Source organism: Dipodomys ordii, unplaced genomic scaffold (assembly GCF_000151885.1).
Source record: "Dipodomys ordii isolate 6190 unplaced genomic scaffold, Dord_2.0 Scaffold177, whole genome shotgun sequence".
In the NCBI taxonomy this organism is placed as follows: domain Eukaryota; kingdom Metazoa; phylum Chordata; class Mammalia; order Rodentia; family Heteromyidae; genus Dipodomys; species Dipodomys ordii.
Window position 1 is genome coordinate 1,603,811 of NW_012267393.1, and position 16,640 is coordinate 1,620,450.

General features: G+C 44.0%; 1 protein-coding gene across 1 annotated transcript in view; it reads left to right on the forward strand.

Annotated features, from left to right (window-relative positions):
* Positions 1-15,874, forward strand: part of G3bp1 (GTPase activating protein (SH3 domain) binding protein 1) — a 39,172-nt gene extending 23,298 nt beyond the window's left edge. Inside the window, exons 4-11 of the mRNA XM_013033791.1 lie at positions 1,842-1,932; positions 3,266-3,359; positions 6,046-6,247; positions 9,136-9,237; positions 9,479-9,590; positions 9,944-10,072; positions 11,997-12,106; positions 14,329-15,874. Coding sequence (XP_012889245.1) covers positions 1,842-1,932; positions 3,266-3,359; positions 6,046-6,247; positions 9,136-9,237; positions 9,479-9,590; positions 9,944-10,072; positions 11,997-12,106; positions 14,329-14,535 — 1,047 coding nt within the window. The 3' untranslated portion in view covers positions 14,536-15,874. The remainder of the gene's footprint in view (positions 1-1,841; positions 1,933-3,265; positions 3,360-6,045; positions 6,248-9,135; positions 9,238-9,478; positions 9,591-9,943; positions 10,073-11,996; positions 12,107-14,328) is intronic.
* The last annotated feature ends 766 nt before the right edge of the window (positions 15,875-16,640 follow it).

Consider the following 16,640-nt stretch of genomic DNA (forward strand, 5'->3'; position numbering starts at 1 on the left):
AAAAAAACAATTTTCTGTCCCCTGCCCCCCCTCCCCCCCAGATGAGGTTTGTACTTCTCAGGACCTGGGTGCTGTCTCTGAGCTCTTTTTGCTCAAGGCTAGTACTTTATTATTTTGAGCCACCACTCCACTTCCAGATTCTGAGTCATTAATTGGAGATAAGATTTTCATGGGATGGGCTGGGAAGGTGGCTCAGTGGTAGAGCCCTTGCCTTGCATGCCTGAGGCCCTGGGTTCGATTCCTCAGCCCCACATAAGCAAAAAGAAAAAAAAAGTGGGAAGTGGTGCTGTGGCTCAAGTGGTAGAGCGCTAGCCTTGAGCTGAAGAGCTGAGGGACAGCGCCTAGGCCCAGAGTTCAGGCCCCACGACCGGACACCCCCCCCAAAAAAAAAAATTCTCATGGGTAACTTTCTGCCTAGGCTGTCTTTAAACACTGGTCCTTAGATCTCAGCCTCTTGAGTAGCTAGGATTACAGGCATGAGCCCCTGGTGTCTAGCCAATTTTCTATGTTTGATAGCAAATTGACTCTTTGAAGTTACTGTAGTAATTTCTGTGCTTGCTTGCATGAGCGAGACAGTCCCCCTATGTAGCCTTGAACTTGATCAGCCTCCCAAGAGCAGTCCCTGAAGTCAGGATTTTGAAAGGAAGGCTCATAGTAAAGTATAAAGACATCTGTAATGTCAGCACTTGAGAAGCACAGGGAGGCTCAGGAGCTCCAGGCTAGCCTGGGACTACATGGTGAGATAAGAAAATTATGTGTACAGACTTGATGGCCTCCTCGCTGTGCAGAAGATTGTAAATACACAGAGAATCATATGGAGTAGTGTTGTCAATTAAAGATTTAATTACAGCTCACTCCTCATAGAGGAGCGTGGAACTTTACCAGAGTTCAACAGTAAGGTGATGTAAGTCATCTCAACGCCCAGATCAGCACTGGGGTTATGTGTGAACAACCCTTCCCTTACTCATGGGACAGTGGCCTTAGAGACTTAAATCACCAGGGGCTGTGAAGGTGACTTAGTGGTAGAGTGCTTGCCTAGCATGCATAAAATCCTGGGGTCGATTCCTTAGTACCAGATAAACGGAAAAAGCTGGAAGTAGCACTATGGCTCAAGTGGTAGAGTGCTAGCCTTGAGCAAAAGAAGCTCAGGGATAGGGTCCAGGCCCTGAGTTTTCAAGTCCCACAACCACCACCACCAACAAAAAAGAGAATCTGAGTCACTAGAACATGGAATTGTTAGGTTGGACATGGGTGAGCTTGCAATCTCAGCCATACTGGCCAAGACTATTTGGATCTTCCCAGGGAAGACCCTGGGAATGGCAATCCTGTGTGGAAATTGGGGGTGTGATTGCCTAATGATTTGAGATGGTGGCTTCTGGCATCTGACACACTTTGAAGTTTCATCAGTCTTTGGCTGTCGGTGGTGGTAAGGGTCCGTGTTTTGAACATCATTGTGATGGAGTCACTCTTCGTTTTTGTTTTGGGGCCCTCATGAGCTTTGGCAGCATCTCTTATTCTCTGCTCAGTAGTGTCCTATCCCTTCCCAGTCATGAAGGCTGTGATGTCCCCACACATTTTTTTTTTTGTCGGTCGTGGGGCCTGAACTCTGGGCCTAGGCGCTGTCCCTCAGCTCTTCAGCTCAAGGCTAGTGCTCTACCACTTGAGCTACAGCACCACTTCCGGCTTTTTTCTTTTTGCTTATGTGGGGCTGAGGAATCGAACCCAGAGCCTCAGACATGCAAGGCAAGCGCTCTACCACTGAGCCACCTTCCCAGCCCCAACCACAGGCTTCTTACAAGCCCGTCCGATAAGTAACAAAAAACCTCTTGTTGGTATTGCAGGGCTCTGTTGCCAATAAATTCTATGTTCATAATGATATCTTCAGATACCAAGATGAGGTCTTCGGTGGCTTTGTTACTGAGCCTCAGGAAGGTGAGTATAACATCATATGTTATTTACTTAGACTCTTTCCTTACTGACATCAAGGCAGACCTTGAGAGAATAGGGCTTTCGTGACTGTGTTTCAGTATTGGGATTTGAATCTGGGCCTGGCACTTGGTAGGTGGGCACTGTACCATTGGAGCCATGCCGCCCGGTCCACAGGCACATCTTTAATTATACCCTCTGTTCTTTATTGATAGCTAATGTTTGTTCAGGACATGAGGCTTTTCAAATGTCGCCTTAGTTACAGTTCATAGGTCATCTCACTCCATGGGTGTTGGGTGACCCTCGGCCCTCCTGGGTTGAACGGCCAGAAGTGGCCGATTATTATAGCCACAGTGGGTGCCACCATGCAGACGGCCTGTAGGTGGCGTTAGCCCGGGGAGCTGTGTTAATGGATGTATGGTACTTGCCATGGGAAGATCCCTTACCAGTCTCACACAGTGGCTGGTAATAGTAAAGTAATAATAATAAAATAACTAGGTTTCTAAAGCTGTATACTATGTATATGTTCTTGAAATGTAGTAGAGAAAAGATAGAAGGCTAAGGTGGAACGTACAGAAAAACACACATGGGGATGGCGCATGCGTGGTAGTACTTGAGTGATTCCTGCGTAGCCCACCCCAGTGCTTTGTGTTTGTTTCTGTGTCCCACACACCCTGGGCGGACTCGTCCTGTAAGCTGCAGTTCTCCCACGAAGTAGATTAGGGCACAGATTTGAGTTGTTTACCTAAGGTTCTAAGACTTGCATTAGGTTACTTGTTCATCGTGGGTCTTGAACTCAGGGCCTGGGTGCTGGTTGTTTCTGAGTCGCTCAAAGCTAGTGCTCTACCACTTTGAGCCACAGTTCCACTTAGGGTTTTCAGGTGGTTAATTGAAGGTAATAGTCTCACAGACTTTCCTTCCCCGGGATGACTTTGAACTGCTGTCCTCAGATCTCAGCCTCCTGAGTAGCTGGGATTACAGGTGTGAGCCACCGGTGTCTAGGTGGAGAATACAATATTGATTCCAGGTTCTTAACCAAAACATAAACTCTATTAACGTCTATGCCATGATGTTACCAGTTCTCATGCTTCCAGGTTGTGTGTGTGTGTGTGTGTGTGTGTGTCTGTCTGTCTGTCTGTGTGTCTGTCTGTGTCTGTCTGTGTGTGTGTGTGTCTGTCTGTGTCTGTGTCTGTCTGTGTCTGTGTGTGTGTGTGTACCTGTGTGTGTGTTTGTGTACCTGTACCTGTGTGATTTCACCTTCCTTTTGACCATAGTGGACAACTTAAAGGTATTTGAATTCAATAAGCAAAAGTTATTTTGTATCTTTTTCCTCATTTAGAATCTGAGGAAGAAGTAGAAGAACCTGAAGAAAGACAGCAGACACCAGAAGTTGTTCCTGATGATTCTGGAGCTTTCTATGAACAGGCAGTCAAGTAAGGAACATTCTTTGTGCATCTGTCCAGGAGTGCAATTTGAGCTGAGTTTCTTAGGTTTTTTCTTTTTCTTTTTTTGGGGGGGTCCGGTTGTGGGGGCTGCACTCTGGGCCTGGGCGCTGTCCCTCAGCTCTTCAGCTCAAGGCTAGCGCTCTACCACTTGAGCCACAGCACCACTTCTGGCTTTTTTCTTTTTGCTTATTTGGTGCTGAGGACTTGAACCCAGGGCCTCAGGCATGCAAGGCAAGCACTCTACCACTGAGCTACCTTCCCAGCCCAAGTTTTTTTCTTTTTTGTTGTTCTCCAACAGAACAAACATCAGAAAAGTAATCTTTGAAAACAGTGATGACTTTCTAGGAGAAAGGTTTCATTGTTATATCTGACTAAATATCTATAAAAATATAACTTGCTTATTAGCAGTGCACGCTGAAACCTGTTTGAAAAGAAGCACTTGCCTTTTGATTCTTTCAGTCTTTTTGAGATCTGTTGCTATGTAGCCCAGGCTGGACTCGAACTCTGGATCCTCCTGCTTTCACCTGCCACTGAGGATATGGTCCTCAATGCCTAGGTCACGTGCTCACTTAGTAAATAATGATGGGAGACACTCAAGCCTGTGAGGCAAGTTGGAGTTGAGGATTTCCTGGGCTGAGCATCGTGCTGTTGCACGTGTAATCCCAGAGCCAGGGAGGCCATGGCAGGACGCTCTGAGAGACCAGCCTCCTCACCTCCTGCAGTGAGTGTGGCGTTGCTATTTTAGGCTTTTTTCTTTCCTTGTAGTTGGAGGACTGGTGATGTGGATTGCTATCCCGTGATCCCCTGCACTTAGGGACTTATGCAGGCAGGGCAGTGGTGAAACCACATCATAGTGCACTTGTGTCATTGGTTAGCAGTGACGATTATAATCTAATGAGTTTGAATTTCAGGAGGAAAATTGTCTAGTCTCAATTGTATTCCTTGTGATTTAGGTGGACATTTAATACTTCTATTTATTTTTGGTCTGGTGCTTGGATTAGCTAGGCTGGTCCTAGGCTGGTCCTCTTGAGCCATGCCTCTAGCCCAGCGTTTTGCTAGCTGATTAGGGACCAGTCTTAGAGGCTTTTCTGCTTTAGGCTGGCTTCTAAATATAATCCTAGGTCTCATACTCAAGTAGTGAGGGCTATTGGATGAGCCATTGATGCCCAGCAGTTCTGCTAATGTCTTTATTCTGTCAAATTTCTTTGTGATTTGTTGTTGGTGGTCATAGGAGTTGAACTCTGGGCCTGAATGCTGTCCCTCAGCTCTTCAGTTCACTTGAGCCACAGCGCCACTTCAGGTTTCCTGGTGGTTTATAAGAGGCTCACGGGGGGCTGGCTTTGAACTGTGATCCTTAAATCTCAGCCTCCTGAGTAGCTAGGATTACAGGTGTGAGCCACCAGTGCTTGGCTTTTGATTTGTTGTTGTTGTTGTTGTTAGTCATGGAGCCTGAACTCTGGGCTTGGGCTCTGTCCCTCAGCTCTTCAGCTAAAGGCTAGCGCTCTACTATTTGAGCTACAGCACCACGTCTGGTTTTTTAGTTGTTTATTGGAGATAAGAGTCTCATGGACTTTCCTGCCTGGGCTTGATTTGAACTGTGATCCTCAGATCTCAGCCTCCTGAGTAGCTAGGATTACAGGCATGTGCCACTGGTGCCCAGCAATTATTATTATTATTATTATTATTTTTTTTTTGTCGGTCGTGGGGCTTGAACTCTGGGCCTGGGTACTGTCCCTCAGCTCTTCAGCTCGAGGCGAGCGCTCTACTGCTTGAGCTACAGCGCCACTTCCGGTTTTCTGGTGGTTTATTGGAGATAGGAGTCTCACGGTCTCTCCTGCCTGGGCTGGCTTTGAACTGTGATCCTCAGATCTCAGCCTCCTGAGTAGCTAGGATTACAGGCGTGAGCTACCAGCGCCTGGCTTAATTATTATTTTTTTTTAATAGAGCCTTTTCCATGCTAGAAGTCATCTCCTAACTTTTTTTTTTTTTTTTGGTCCAGTCGTGGGGCTTGAACTTCAGCTCAAGGCTAGCACTCTACCATTTGAGCCATAACGCCACTTCCGGCTTTTTTCTTTTTGCTTATGTGGTGCTGGGGAATCGAACCCAGGGACTCAGGCATGCAAGGCAAGCGCTCTACCACTGAACCACCTTTCCAGCCCATCTCCTAACATTTTAAGTATGGTAGTACTGTAATATTAACTATAATATTCAGTGATGTGCCACAAGTTTTCATCCATCTTGCTAAAAGAACTATGCCTGTTGAGGAGAGCAACTTCCTTTCCATGTCCCCAGCATACTAGATAGGAGATCTGGATTGTACTACATTGGTAAGTAAGTTATAATGAAACTGAGACACAGTTGCAGATGTGTTTTGATTTGTCTCAGTTGCTTATTGGAATTTAGCTCATTACCTTACTTCCTTTAAGGCTTGTTAATTAGGTGTTTTATTTCAATTATATCTTTTAAGCTCATGTAATTTTTCTCTTAGATCTATTTGGATAAAGGTAAATATTTTTTTCTTGGTCCAGCCCAGGGCCTGGCTGAGCTTGAACTCATCCTCTGAGCTAAATGCTAGTCCTGAGAGCTAGTTTTGGAGAGTGAATAAATGGTGGGGAATTTCTAGTTTACTGAGTCAAGGGGAGGCAGGATGATATTTCTCATTTTTCCACAAAAGCAATGACTTGGAAGAACATATAGAGGAGCCTGTCGCTGAGCCTGAGCCTGACCCCGAACCAGAACCAGAGCAAGAACCAGTGTCTGAAATCCAAGAGGAAAAGGCTGAGCCGGTATTGGAAGAAACTGCTGCTGAGGCTGCGCGGCCAAGTTCCTCTCCCGCCCCCGCGGATGCTGTGCAGACAGCCCAGGAAGACCTGAGGGTACGGCTCTCACTACAGTTGGGGCAGTTTGTTTATTCATTGTGTTGTATTGCTGGGAATTGAACCCCGAGCCTTGTGCGTGCCAGGCACGCACTCTACCACTGAGCTACATCCCTAGCCTCTGTAGTTTATTTATTTTTATTTTATTTTTTTAAATACGTTTTTTATTGTGAAAATACTATACAGAGGGGTTACAATCACATGAGCAAAGTAATGAGTACACTTCTTATCAAGCCTTCCCTCCCATCTCCACAACTACCGTCCCCTCTCTCCCCCGTAGTTTATTTTTAGAAAAAAAAAAATCTCCCTAACAATGGCTTAGATGACGTTTTCTTAGATGTATTTCGTATTGGTGGTTCCAGGAAATTTTCTTACACATTGAGTTGTGTTTCAGATCACAAGAGATCTGATGCATATTTCTTGGTATCATCTACAGTAATGCCCTGAGACTCCTTCTAGAGGGCACTTTAAATGCTTCTTAGAAATTCCAAGTGCCATTTTTATTCCCACTCCACACTTGACATTTTCATCTTTTGTGTGTGTGTGCATGAGCACATGCTAATTCTCAGACTTAAACTCAGGACCTGGGTACTGTCCATGGGCTTCTTTTTGCTCAAGGCTAGCACTCTACCACTTAAGCCACAGCACCACTTCTGGCTTTTTCTGTTTATGTGGTAATAGGGAATCAAACCCAGAGCTTTGTGCATGCTAGGCAAGCACTCTTACCACTAAGCTATATGCCCAACCTTGACATTTTCATATCTTAGGTTGTAAATTGTTACTACTTAAGTTGTAAGTGGTTTTTTTTTTTCCTTTTTTTTGCCAGTCCTGGGGCTTGAACTTGGGACCTAGGCACTGTCCCTAAGCTGCTTTTGCTTAAGGGTAGTACTCTACCAACTTGAACCATAGCCACTTCTCTAGCTTTTTCTGTTTAGGTGTTACTGAGGAATCGAACCCAGGATTTCATGCATGCTAGGCTAGCACTGTACCCACTAAGCCACACTCCCAGCCCTGATATTTTCATGTTACATTGTAAATTGTTACTGCCTAAGTTTTAAGTAAATACAATAAAAGCCAATTGAGGAAATCTTTACTAACATAGACAAACAACTCAAATGTAATTGCTTTTCTAATTAAGAAACTTGTTTTCAAAAGTTTGACTTGGGCTGGGAAGGTGGCTCAATGGTAGAGCGCTTGCCTTGAAAGCATGAGGCCCTGGGTTTGATTCCTCAGCACCACATAAGCAAAAAAAAAGCCAGAAGTGGCACTGTGGCTCAAGTGGTAGAGCGCTAGCCCTGAGCTGAAGAGCTGAGGGACAGTGCCCAGGCCCAGAGTTCAGGCCCCACGACCAGACCCCCCCCCCCAAAAAAAAAAAGTTTGATTTGTTAAGTCCTATGGGGGGAGAGTATTGTACTTGAGGTCACAACATTATAAGTTGATGTTCTGAGAACAGTTTATTTAGTGCTTTATAGGGTCAAGTTTTTTTTTGTTTTTCCTTTTGTGCCAGTCCTGAGGCTTGAACTCAGGTCCTGGCTGCTGTCCTTGAGTTTTTTTTTTTTTGCCAAGGCTAGAGCCGCAGCTCCACTTTTGGCTTTTTAGATGCTTACTTGAAGATAAAGAGTTCCAAAGACTTTGCTGCTGGGGCTTGCTTCAAACAGCCATCTCTTAGATCCTCCTGAGAAGCTAGGATTACAGGCCATGAGCTACCTCAGCCTTCTGGCTATTGGGTCAGGTCAGGGTGGTTTTTAATGATGTCATTTCTTCAATTATTGTTAATGTAGGCAATATTTGTGTGGGTTCTTGCTGTCTGACAGCCAGTTAAACAGGTAAGAAAGTAGGTGATTGGGTGAGGAAGGAGGGCAGTTAAGTGAATGAGCTAGCCCAACCAGGAGATGGTGTTGACTTGGATTAGATTCTTAGCAGTGGAGATGGAGAGAGAAGATTACTTGGTGGAATAACAAGTCCTGTGATTTTCACATAGATTGAAAAGTATTGAAGATACTACTAAAGCAACTGCACGCTTCTACCATAGTAGGAAGAGCTCACGGATAATTTTGATTCATAAGGCTGAAATTGACTGAAAGCCACTGCTGTGGCCTTCTATATTTGGCAGATAATAGATATTTTTCTCCAGGATTTATTGATTGTGTTTTTTGTGCCCACCCTGGGACTTGATCTCAGGGCCTGGGCTGTTTGATCTCAAGGCTAGTGCTCTACCACTTAAGCAGTACCTTCACTTCTTGTGTTGTTGTTGTATTATAAAGACAGGGTCATGCGATAGTCCCAGCTGGCCTTGACCAGTGACTGTCCCGTCTGTCCTGTCTATGAGGGCTGATGCAACTATTATATACAGGATAGCTATGTCTGAAAATACCACCAAGAAACCTGTTTCTTGGGTCAATTAATGCACACTGTACAGAATGACAGGAAAGTAAAATAAGGCCTTAGGGGTGAGGTACGAAGTGGAAGGGCGGACAAAGACAATGAGGGAGGGAATATGGTCAAAGCCATTTGTTTGCGTGCATGAAAATTTATCAAGGCCAGGAACCAGTGGCTCATGCCTGTAATCCTAACTACTCAGAAAGCAGAATTTTGAGGATGATGGTTGGAAGCCAGCCAAGGCTGGAAAGTCCATGAGACTCTTAACATCCAATTAACTACTCTGAAATCGGAAGTGGAGCTGTGGCTCAAAAGTGGTAGAGTCTAGCCTTAAGTGGAAGAGCTTAGGGATAGGGTCCAGGTCCTGAGTAAAAGCTCCATGACCACCACTAACAAAAAAAAGCTCAGGGGCAGCACCCTTCGCTGCTAGTTACTTTGAGAAAAGAGAGTAAACGAGACAGTGATGTATATTGCTCTGATGTATGTAAGCATGTAACGTTTCCCCTCAGACATTTTCTTGGGCTTCTGTGACCAGTAAGAACCTCCCTCCCAGTGGAGCTGTTCCGGTTACTGGCATTCCACCCCATGTCGTCAAAGTCCCAGCCTCACAGGTAAGGCACCTGGTGGGCGGGGCGGGGGGGGCAAGGCCTGGGAGGGATGAGGTCAGGAAGTGTAATAGATTATATAGGGAAGAGGGGCAAGCAGGCAAAGGTGTCTTTAAAATGATTACTTTTGTGGTTCAAATAGCCCTTTCTAGTGTCACATTTATTATTAAGAAACTTCACAAGAAAGAGAGATGAAGTTACTTCCCCTCCAACCCAAAAGTTAATTGTTTTTGTTTTTGTTTTTTAGCCCCGTCCAGAATCGAAGCCCGAATCTCAAATTCCACCACAGAGACCTCAGAGGGATCAGAGAGTTCGAGAACAACGAATAAATATCCCTCCCCACAGGGGTCCCCGGCCAAGTAAGTGCTCGGACTTGTTTTTAGGGTGATTGGTGTGTGTGTGTGTGGGTGTTGCTGTTTAACTCCAGGGAAGATGGGATTGCCCATTGTCAGGGCAGAGGGAAAGCCTTTTTTTTTTTGGGGTCCAGTTGTGGGACCTGAACTCTGGGCCTGGGCGCTGTCCACTTGAGCCACAGAGCCACTTCCGGCTTTTTTCTTTTTGCTTATGTGAGGAATCGAACCCAGGGCCTCAAGTATGCAAGGCAAGCGCTCTACAACTGAGCCACCTTCTCAGCCCCGGTAAAAGCCTTTTGGGAGAGAATGTTCCTGAAAAAAGGGTGTGTTCCCATCTCTTGACTTCATCTTTTCTTCAGTCCGAGAAGCCGGTGAGCAAGGCGATGTGGAGCCCCGAAGGATTGTGCGACACCCCGACAGTCACCAACTCTTCATTGGCAACCTGCCCCATGAGGTGGACAAGTCAGAGCTCAAAGATTTCTTCCAAAGTACGTTGCGTTCCTCCAGTTCGGCTCTCAGGGAGCAGAGGCGTAACTTAATGTTCTCTAACGTTCCAGAGAGGCAGGCAGTGTGGGGTAGAGCACCTGCTTAGCAAGTAAGGAACCCTGAGCTCAAACCCCAGTAGCACCCAATACACGGGAAAGTTTGGGGGAACGTCACTAGAGATAGATTGCTTGCCTAGCATGCACACGCTCCTGGGGTGCATTCCCAGCACTGCAAAAATAAAGGGAAAAAATAAAAATAAATGGAGAGTTTAATCGCCACAATTTATTATTTAGTCCACTTTTTTTAAAATAAATTTTAAATTGAGATTAAATGATTAAATCTCAGATTTCACAGTATTGTGGGATAGTGATACTTAAAGTCACAAACACATTTTAGCCTTCACAAGGCACGTTGTCATTATCATGGTCCATAATGTTGGTGCATTCTCCAAGCATTGACAGTACAACTATTTCTTCCATGTTGGATGATCTGTACATTGCTTAGTGTCAGCGGTTCCCTCTTTCTCTCTCCTTCCCTCCTTCCCATCACTGCCCCTGAGTTGCTTAGTTCATTTTCATCACTGTCCAGTGATGATGATGGCCCCTCTGTTGTATTTTTTCCCATTTCCCCCTGATTCTGTGCCTTCCTCCTAGCTTCCCTCAGATGTGCACATACATATACCATATATGAGGTCAAGAACATATAGTCACTTGGAAATTATATGACGAGTTAAGTAGGTACCCATTGTTTCTTGAGTCCTTTGTCATATCTCCTTGCATTGTGGATTTAACATCCATACATCAAGGAGACCATGTGTCCTTTGTCTCTATGGTCTTGGCTTTCCTCACTCAAAATGATTTGCTCTAGCTCCATCCATTTCCCCATGATGCCTTTATTTTGTCCTTTTCTAAAGGCTGCCTAGTAATCCACAGGTACCACAGTTTTTGGATCCATTCATCCGTAGTGGGGCATCTGGATTGTTTTCCATATCTTGGACTCCGCTATCTCTTGAAACATTGCAACATCTAAACATATTGTGAGCTCATTAATATTTCAAACTAGTGAATGTTCCAACCTGTTGGAAACTTTGGGTGGTTGAGTTGGTCATTGTCTGTGGGGTGTACGAAGCACAACCAAATTGCTTGTTTTGACTTAGAATCCACCCCTAAAGTGGCCAATGCTAGGAAATGGGAAGAAACCCTGAAGGGTTGAAGTAATTCTGGCCCTCGCATTGCAGCGGAGGGATATTCCTACCTGTACTTTGCATCTTTTATTAACTTATTTTTTATTTGTTACTGGTCATAGAGCTTGAACTTGGGGCCTGCGCACTGTATCTCAAAGCTACTGCTCTACCACTTGAGCCTCACTCAGCTCCACTTGTAGCTTAGTGATGAATGATGGGAGATAGAATCTCATGGACTTTTCCTGACTGCCTGGCTTTGAACCGCTCCTCAGCTCTTAGCCTCCCGAGTAGCTAGGATTACAGGTGTGAGCCACTGCTGCAGCTTTTGCAACTGATTTTTGTTGTTGTTGTTGTTTTGTCGGTTGCCAGTCTTGAACTCTGGGTCTGGGCACTGTCCTTGGTCTTCAGCTCAAAGCTAGCGCTCTACCACTTGAGCCACGGTGCCACTTCTAGTTTTCTGGTGATTAATTGGAGATAGAGAGTCTCAAGGGCTTTCCTGCCCAAGCTGGCTTTGAACCTGGATCCTCAGATCTCAGCCTCCTGAGTAGCTAGGATTACAGGCGTGAGCCACCAGCCCTGGCCTAGCTTTCGTTTTTTTCTTTTTTTTTTTTTTTAAATAGCCGGTCTTGTGGTTTTTCTCCTCAGGGTATGTCTCAGTATGCATGTTCCTACCAGCCATGTTGTTCTCTGCGTATGGGTGCTGGAGTGTTCTGCTACTAATGGCAAATCCTCTTCCCCTGCAGACTATGGGAACGTGGTGGAGTTGCGCATTAACAGCGGTGGCAAGCTGCCCAACTTTGGTTTTGTTGTGTTCGATGACTCTGAACCTGTGCAGAAGGTCCTTAGCAACAGGGTAAGTGGTTTTTCTGGGTTAATTTTTTTCTTTCCCTCCTTTTTTTTAAGTGTGTCTAGCTGATTGGTAGAATGCATGACCAGCATGCTGAAGGACCCTGGGTTTTATCCCCAGTATGCTGGGGGAGGGGGAGGAGCAAAGGTGTGTGTGTGTGTGTGTGTGTGTGTGTGTGTGTGTACACATACATGTACACATGTGCATGCTGAGCCTGGAGCTCTCAATCCACTTTCTTGCTCTTAGCTGGCACTTGACCCATACCTCCAGTCTGGCATTTTGCTAGTTTAACTGCAGGTAGGATCTCATAAACTTCTACTGGGACTGGCTTTGACAAGATTCTCCAGGTCTCAGCCTTCTAAGTAGCTAGGATCACACAGTGGAGCTACTAGTGCCTGGCTGTACTGCACTTTGAATTCGGGACCTCATGTTTTCTGGGCTGGTGCTCTACCACTTAAGTCATGCCTCTGGCCCCATTTTGAGTGAGTCTCATTTCCTGCCCGAATGTGCACCTGAGCCACGATCCACGATTGATGCTGTCACAGTTGGGGTGGCAGGTGCCTCGAAATTGAAGCTACCTCGGTTCACTTCAAACCAAGATCCTCCCCATCCCAGCTCCACACGTAGCTGGGATTACAGGTGTGAGCCACCAACCAGTGCTGGCTGTATTTTGTATTCATCCTCCAATCTGTGTATTAGATGTAAAGTTAATTTATGCTAATGCATCTGACCATTATTAAAAGGCCTTCCTGCCTAGGAATTATTCTCCAGATTTCCTCCTTGGTCTTTATTTTATTATATTGATGAAAGTCTCCCATCAGAGAGCAAACACAAAAATAGCTGCATAGCATAGTCCTTCTGAGTCTCTGTCTCTGTCTTCCTGACCTCATTGCAATCCTCTAGACATTTTGTTGGTCATTTATAGGTCATTTTAGTGACTTTTTTTTTTTTTTTTTCCAGTCCTGGGCTTGAACTCAAGGCCTGGGCATTTGTCCCTGAACTTTTGCTCAAGATCAGCACTCTACCACTTGAGACACAGTGCTGTTTCTGGCTTTTTCTGTGTATGTGGTACTGAGAAATCAAACCCAGGGCCTCAGGCTTGCAAGGCAAGCGCTCTACCACTGAGCCACCTTTCCAGCCCCAGTGACATCTTTTAAATACATGATGATTTTTTTTTTTTTTTTTTGGTGGGTCATGGGGCTTGAACTCTGGGCCTGGGCACTGTCCCTGCGCTCTTCAGCTCAAGGCTTGCACTCTACCACTTGAGCTGCAGAACCACTTCTGGTTTTCTAATGGTTTATTGGAGTCCTATGGACTTTCCTGCCCGGGCTGGCTTGATCCTCAGATCTCAGCCTCCTGAGTAGCTAGGATTAGAGGCATGAGCCACCGGCGCCCACCACGTGATGATATTTTTTATCTCAAGTAAGCCTCCAAGACCCATGGAGAAAGGTTCATAGTTAATATTATTTTGTTTTTACATAGGATTTCATTGAGTCAATACAGTGAGTATTGCATGCATTGTGAGACTATTAAATGGGCTTTAAAAAAATCGGCTTATATCAGTTATACAAGGGGGATTTCATTGTTACATCTTTCAACATGTTTTGCTGCATTCCAATCAGTTTTACCCCCTCGTGACTTGATTCATCCTGAATACCTAACTACTCCATGCAATAGTTAATAGGCTGACAGGCTTTCTGAATTCAAAACAAAAGCTAGAAAGTGAACACAAGTTTGGTTTGAGAATTGCTGGTTCTTTCTGACATACATCGATAGATAGCTATATCTATACATTTAATCCTATGTATCCAACCATACATATGGATGTCCTGTATATACCATCTATTGCATATCCTATCAATATGTGCTATCTATTATTTATTAGATGTAATATATAGGAATAGCAGTACTGCTATATATTACATCTAATAACAAGTAAATATATAGATATAGTTACACAAATCTATATCGATTTCTATATCTAGACACATTTTATATTTATACATTTATATAAATAGAAGTACATATTTCTCTATAGCTGAATTTAAGTACTTGTATGTTTTCATATGTATATATTTAAAAATACATATAAATATGTATCTAAATAATAGTACTGCTACTTCTATATTACATCTACTAGATTATATATAATTCCATGTCATATAATAATAATCTAATCTGTTAGCCCTCTGAGCCTCCAGAGTCAGTCTGTTCCTTGGTTCTTGCAGCCCATCATGTTTCGAGGTGAAGTCCGTCTGAACGTGGAGGAGAAGAAGACGCGGGCGGCCCGAGAAGGCGATCGCCGGGACAACCGCCTGCGGGGGCCCGGCGGCCCTCGAGGTGGGCTGGGCGGGGGCATGAGAGGCCCGCCCCGGGGAGGCCTGGTGCCCAAACCAGGATTCGGAGTGGGAAGGGGCATCGCTCCCAGACAGTGAAGGCTTCTCCATGGGCTCCGCACAGCACACCAACCCCAGCGCCTACAGAAGGGTGGATTTCTTCAGCCAGCCTCTGGTATCCTGGAGTTTGATGACCCTAGTCTATTATAAACTGCTAAGTTTGTACAATTTTATTTCTTTTTGTGTTAGGGTATCTGCCCCCTTCCCTTCCCTCCCCTCCCCTCTCCTCTCCTGACCTTTTAGTCCTTCACTTCCAATTTTGTGGAATGAGATTCTAGGAGTGACGGATTTTTAACGAAGAAGAAGAAGAAAAACAGACTGGTTTTCCTTGCTTACTTTGCATATACGGACTGGATTTTTTTTTTTTTTAAACAGCCATTTCCCCAAAGGAATGTGTCTTGCTTATTACTGACATTTGGTATGTTTCATTCATTGGAATATTTCTTATTTTCTACCTATTTCCAATACCTGTGGCAAATACAGGATTTGATAAACATTTTGGAGGCAGGAAAAAACAATCCAATTTGTTCCTTGAGTCCTGACTACCTTCTGATGTGGAAAAATTGCCATTTGGAAAATTTGACAAGTTTGATTCTCACTTGCTATGGTTGTCTTGAATAAAAGGTGTTAATAGAACTTTTTTCCTTTGGATATGTGATCACCAAACAAGTCTACAACCTACTGTTTTGACCATTGAAATTTAAATTTTGAGGTAGGTTTTCAATGTCTAGAATGCAACTGAGATTTTTCTTGAACTACTACATTTTTCCAGGTAGCGTTTTTCATGTTTAGTTTGTATTTGTAAAAAATAACAACAACAACAAAAAAAAAAAACAAAAAGGAAAAAAAAATACAAGAGAGAAAACAAACAAAATTCCCCCAAATCTGAAAAACCAGAGCAAAACTGTTGTGCCTTCTATTTATCTTCTATTTCAGTCTTGGTGATTGTTTTCAAGAAAAAGAATAACAAATTCTAGATTTGCTTTATCAGGTTCAGAGGATTGTGGGGAATGGTAGAAACGCACCCACCTTGTATGTCTTCTCTTACTTAAACCTTTGTCATGCCTTATTCTCAAAACCGAATCTCAAACTGGAATGCCTTGAGAACAGATGCTTCTGTGGGGTTCTTTGACCTAGCCCAGCATTTGTATTAAGTTTTATTTTGGTATCAGATTCCTAATCATAGCCCAGAAGAAAGACTGTGACTTGACTCTTGCACCTTGCCAATATGCTTGAGTGTCTACAATGTTTCCTTTGAAATCATAGCCATATGGTGAATTTCCTATTTTGTTATGGTTCTCTCTATGAATGGGCATGCAGTGGGTGTTTCTTGGAAACGGCCAATTTTTATTAAAAGTATTTCTGGAAGAAACTCAAATCTTGGCAATATAGCAATAATGTCATCTTTTCCCAAGCCTGCCCTCTGATGTGTACAGTGTGTGAAATGGGTTGCAGGTTCTGTTTGCACACGTGTGAAACAAACCTGTGTGTAATCACTTTTCACGACTAAGCCAGGGACAGAGCAGCTTGTCAAATTGAACTTTGCTTAATAGCTCGCATTCAGGATGTCATTTGCAAATAGTGTACATAGGAATAGCAATGTTTTATTTTGCTGTTCATGGGAAACTTCAGTGTAGATTTACTGTGAAAGGGTTAGTTGAGACTAAAATGAAGTGTGACATTATCATACTTCACATGACGAATCCTAGGTACCTGAATCTCATAGCTGCTTTTTAATTCAGTGTAAATAATTGTCCTTTTAACTTGGGTTATCCGAACTTTATTGGGTCCAGGCCAGGAATCGTTGGAAGGGATTCAACTTGGGCTTTGGTAGCTTATATTAAGCTTGTGGTGAAGGGGAAAGGTAAGATAGCCTGAATTACTTGTGGAAAAAAAAGTCACCTTGAACACCAGCTATTGGACAGGCAAAGGCAGGAAGAATTCAGATAGCCTAGGCCCACAATAAAACCTGTCTTAAAAAAAAATCTTTTTTTTTAAAATCATAATCTTTATTTCAAGATTATAAGTTATAGATTACCTTAGCCAGATGCTGGTGAGACTCACACCTTGTGTAGTCATAGCTACTCAAGAGGCTGAGATTTGAGGATTGAGATTCAAAGCCAACCTGGGCAGTCAAAACCCAG